This window comes from Corvus brachyrhynchos, unplaced genomic scaffold, assembly GCF_000691975.1.
Source record: "Corvus brachyrhynchos isolate BGI_N302 unplaced genomic scaffold, ASM69197v1 scaffold131, whole genome shotgun sequence".
Classification (NCBI taxonomy): domain Eukaryota; kingdom Metazoa; phylum Chordata; class Aves; order Passeriformes; family Corvidae; genus Corvus; species Corvus brachyrhynchos.
Window position 1 is genome coordinate 1,221,759 of NW_008236438.1, and position 5,486 is coordinate 1,227,244.

The window sequence follows — 5,486 nt, forward strand, 5'->3', positions numbered from 1 at the left end:
CGGGAGGCTCGGAGCCCCCCACCTTCCAGCAGGCGAGCTCCGACCAAAGGGAAATCCCGCCTTTCTGTGCGGTTTAAATATGTAAATTGTGAGAAGCGTAATTGGTCTTAAAGACTGTCCATCAACTCAGGGTCAACCCAACACACCATCTAATCACAGTAGCTCCACAAACTCATCTGCACGCAACAAAAATGGTGTGATAATCAACATCCCTGCTACATTAATGCTCCAAGGCCTCACTCAGGATTGGAGTCCCATTGTTCTGGGTGCCACCAGGAGACAGAAGTCTCGTGCCAAGGAGAGTGATTACCATGCCTTGCAAAGATTTAGCCATCATCTTTAACATCATGCAACAGGGCCCATTTCCAGGGCTGAAGCCTACACACTGTACTTTTCAAGATTACCTTCATTTAACATTGCACAAGTGCTTGGGCAAGAAGATCCACTCAGAATTGTTTCAAGATGATCCATGGCTGAATTTTAATTGCTAAGTGGACTCTGTCACAGAATGTCTGGAGTTGGAACGGACCTCTGGAGACAAAATCATAGAATAGTTTAGGTTGGAAAAGACCTCTAAGATCCTCAAGTCCAACCATCCAAATCCAAACCCTGTCCCTGAGTGCCTCACAGGATTGTGTCGAGGTGGCTTTTGAATATCTTCTAAGAAGGAGACTCCACAGCCTCTCTGGGCAGCTTGTTACAGTGCTCAGTCACCCTCCAGTAAAACAGTTTTTCCTAATTTTCAGACGGAACTTCCTGTATTTTAGTTTGTGCCTGTTGCCCCTTGTCCTATCAGTTGGCACCACTGAGAAGAGCCTGACCCTATCCTCTGACACCTGCCTTTAAGATACTCGTGTGTATTTTTTTTAACAAGAAGTTATAATATATTGCATTTCGTAATAAAAAATTATGTAATATGTGCTACAGGGAAAAGTCAGTTATCTTAGACATTGAGTTCTGTGGCAATAACTTCAAGTAGTTTGTTGAATTCCTCCATTGGAAGAAAGAGCAAATCAAGAATGTCTTGTAGGTAACATTACACTATATTGATGGGACACAGGAATGCTATGTGACTTGAGAATATTCCTATGTGTAATGCTTTCTAGTATCACTCACAACAGCAAACTCAACTGCTGTTAAGAGTCACTATCAAAAAGTTGTTAGATTACACACTTTGATTTGCCTGTATAGATATGGCATGTTGGTCTGATGTTTGAGGATTCCAGTTTTTTTCAGATGTTGTATATATGGAGCATATTTGCTTCTGTAGCATATTTTCAGAATTTTTATTTCTTTGAGCTAAATTCTCAAGTGCTCCTATTTTGTATGGAAGCAGAAAAAATACGTCCAAGTCATAGGCTTATAATAGAAAAAGCGGAAACTGTTAGAAACTTTATTATGTAGAAGAACATAGTGCTCTAACAGGGGCCTCATCAACTGAAATGAGTATCTGAAGAGGATAGATCCAAGCTCTTCTTGGTGATGCCAAGCAATAGGACAAGAGTCAATGGGATGCACAAGAACATCAGGAAGAGCTTCTTCACTGTGCACTGGAACAGGTTGCCCAGAGAGGTTGTGGAGTTTCCCTCAGTGGAGTTTCTCAAGAACTGTCTGGATGCAACCTGTGCCCTGCGCTCTTGGGTGACCCTGCTTGAGTAGGGAGGTTGGACCAGATGACCCACAGTGGTCCCACACAATGGTTGAGGAAATTTCCCTGTCCAACAATCCAGGAGCCACTGTGTCAGGCACTAAGCCCATTTGCAGATACACACCCCACACTCACACAGTTGGATCAGGTTTCCTTACCAGCTCAACTCCAGGTCTCCTTCTTCCCTTAGGCTCACACATCCTGATCCTTAAAATAATTTAATTATGGCATAATAACAAAATAACAGCTTGAGCTGGATGCCTCTGAGGAGGGACCCAGAACAAAGGAATTTTATACCCTCAAACCCAAAAGGCTTTTATACCCTCACAGTGTAAACATGGAAAAGTCCAGGTGTCATCAACCATGTCTCAGTGTCCCCTCACCTGGCAGGGCCACAGGTCCCCGGGCCCCTTGTTCTGCAAAGAGTAGGCAGTTCATGGCCTCTTTCCAGGGGCTCTTGCCAGAGCTCAACCTGCAGCTCCCACTGCAGCTGCACCCTGAGCTACCTGCTCAATGTGTTCCTCAACACAGCCTTACCCATTCTGTGATTCTGTAATGAAAGACCCAGCCCACTGAGAGTCCACTGTTCCCTAGATTCAGCAATGCCTATAGCTTATGACTACAGTAGTTTAATTTGTACGTATTTCCTGTCCCAGATATGTCCTTAGCACTGATGATCATGTAGTTCATGGATGCAGTTTGTCTTCCTTTGCAGCATCTTCATTTTCTACACATTTTATGTTGGTACAGTTAGTAAGGATTCCTTCTTGCCAGCAGCTGCAGTAATTTAGAAAATAGAGCCCTGGTGCTGTAGACGTTTTCTCATCAGTTGTTCATCAGCTGAGCAGTTCATATGTGTGCTCCACAATCTGCTTCAAGCTCTGTAAGCTTCAAGAAGACACTAATGAGCAACTGGTTACAGTGACATTTTGAATAGCTCCTGCATTTTAAACTGGATTTTAATGTTTATTAAGAAATTGCAGATGATTTTGTCCCTCTTTATCAGATTTACAGATGTAGCCTTACATAGAGCAAATACTGGGCTACCTGCAAAAAGTAGTTTAATTTCTCTTTTTTTATAGTTGCAGAAAATAAAAAGTGATCTTGAAATGGTGCTGTTAACAGTTCAGTTAAAGAATAAAAAGCTGGAAGAAGATCTGGAAAGGTAATACAATAATTTGGATTTAGGAATGCTGTAAGCTTTTTTCAATTTTTTTTGACTGTCCAGGGAAACTATTTATCTTTTGTGCCATTTCCTACTTTTCATGTTTCAAAGAGAACAGCAGTGGTGTGAGGAACAGGAACAGGTGCTAGATACTCTTAATAAAGCTGAAGAAGAGAAAAATACCCAAGTTGAACAATCTTCCACAGAAAGGTATTTCTACATTTTTGAGTTATAAATTGAAGGATTTAAATATTGAGCAAATGAGCAACAAAACTCTTAATATGTATTCCTTGTTTTGTTTAATAGATCAAATAATTGCTCAGTAGTCTATATTTGAAACATGGAAGTAATGCTGCTATATCCTGTGATTAAAAATGTTGAATTTATAATAAGAGATAATAAGTGGGGATTTTTTTTACATATAGAGGACTTTTTAATTACTTCATTTGATCCCATGTTCTATTGCTATGTTTTTACTATTAGTTTGAAAGTCAGAGGATTTGATGAACTGAAAAATAAAATAATGACATTAAAGACCTATAAGAAAGAACTTTTGAGTGCTTTGGGTGAATTCCTGGATGAACATTTTCCCTGTCCAGAGACAGGTGAAAATACTAAGAACAAGGTAAGGCTTTTCTTTACTTATTAAATTTGAAATGTTCAATTTATGTTTAATTAGATGCAATATCTGTTTAAAGTCACTACCATTGAATCTGCAGTTGTATTTTGAAATAAGCATAGTTCTTACAGTTGATCCTCTAGGTTTCACTTCTGGTTTTTAGGTTGTTTTATATTATTTAAGGCTGTTTCCAGCTGGGTATTTTCTTTCCTTAATGCATATATCCTTTACCCAATGAGATGCATAGCAATGTATTGTATTTCTTACTGAACTGCAAGCTATGCCAAATTTGGAAATGGTGTGGGGTTCAGTCCAAATTGACTAATTTTCTTTTTTACTTGACTGGGCAAGTAGATTCCTATTTTCCTTGGCAAGCAAATTTTAATTGTCTAAAAATGTTTTTGGAACAATAAGGAAAAGTGTTTATAATTATAGCGTAGTTTGGAATGTTAACCATCAGATTTTGTTCAGGAAAACTGGGTCAAAAATTATCTTAAAACTTCAGGGAAAATAGGCAGGCAGGGAGTATTTTGCATAATAAATTCAAAGTGTGCAGTAAAAATAAAACTATTACCATTACTATTTGATAGATACAAAAAAGCTATGAAAAAAGGCAGAGCTTGATTTTGATTTCAGGCACACTTAACATTACAGAAGTAGAAACGATTTCTTTAATCCAGTTCCCTGTTATCTCAGATAACTACATAATATAATTTCTTCAATATTATTGTTGAGCTCCATTTTAGAACAAATAATTTTTTCTACTACTGTTTCTACTGTGTCTTTTCTTCTAGTACGTCAGTACTATGGTTAGAAACTGTCTCATAGCTTCCAGTCTAAATTTATCCATGTCTAACACAGATCCACTGGTATTCTTACACCAGAATTTTCCTTAGAATAGCTCAGTTTCTTTCTTGTGTTTATTGGCCTTGATATATTTATAGGCAGCAATCTCATACCCTCTTTCTTTGTTTTGCTAATTGAACTAGCAGTGCCTTTTTGTTCTCCTGTAAGATAGTATTTTTCAATTCCCTAGTGTATCGTAGTAATACCCATTTTCTATGTTTGTTTTCACTTGGATTCATCTTTTTTGCAACGTGCTAAGAAACAATATTATAAACAAAACTACTAGCTCATACCCATCACCAAAGAGATGTCAAGATCAAATGGAGATGTCAAGACATGATGTCCATTTTCAAAGTATTTAAACATCTTATTTTGTTGAATCTTAGTTTTTTCTGCATACCCATGCGTTTGTTTCCTGCTGTTAGTAAATATGACATTTTGCTCTCAGTCTCTCCAGTTTAGAAACGAGGATCTCATGTGGGACAGTGTCAAATGCTTTGCACAAGTCCGAGTAGATGATATCAGTTTCCCTTTTCCACAAACACTGTAACTCTGTTGAAGAAGGCCACTAAATTTGTTGGGTGCAGTTGGTCTTTAATGAAGCCATGTTGGCTGTCGCCAATCACTTAAACAAAAAAAGACTGATTAATTTCAACACAAGGTTTTATCTTCCCTTAGCCTAAATTTTATTTATGCATTTCCTGAACTCTTAAACACAGTTTGTTTTCTGACCAGTTTTTTTCTTTCTTTTCATGCTTTGTGAACTCATAGCTTTTCTATATCTTGTTGGGGTTTTAGTTTAGTCTTAGTTTTTTCCTGTTAAAGGAATTTTCTCCCATATGCATGTTGCTAGGGGACAAATAGCTGTACTTAAGAAAGACAAAAAGGGGAGTGGGGCGGGCCTGGCTACTCCTTTGTCTACACCTGGGTGTGGGGTCAGTTCGCTCTGAGCGTCCGGAGAGAGAAGCTGCAGAGAAAGGAGCTGCTGCTTCTTTCTTTTTGGCCGTTCTTTCTTCCTGCTGGAAACAACGCCGGGATCCCAAAAGCCCAACGTGAGGCCTGAGGGCATTAAGAGAGAGAGGTGAAAAAGGAATAACAGTTCCTGGATAACTTTATTTTGTGTGCCAGATATAGGAACCTTGTTAGGCAGCACTATGTGGTCTAGTTTACCCTGGTTCGGGTGGCATGTGGCCGTGGCTATATTCTTC

At 38.8% G+C, this 5,486-nt stretch overlaps 1 protein-coding gene across 1 annotated transcript in view; it reads left to right on the top strand.

Moving 5' to 3' along the window:
- Nucleotides 1-5,486, top strand: part of CENPK (centromere protein K) — a 28,127-nt gene that overhangs the window by 11,151 nt on the left and 11,490 nt on the right. The window contains exons 6-8 of the mRNA XM_008643552.2: nt 2,731-2,813; nt 2,925-3,023; nt 3,297-3,438. Of these exons, the coding sequence (XP_008641774.1) occupies nt 2,731-2,813; nt 2,925-3,023; nt 3,297-3,438 (324 nt within the window). The remainder of the gene's footprint in view (nt 1-2,730; nt 2,814-2,924; nt 3,024-3,296; nt 3,439-5,486) is intronic.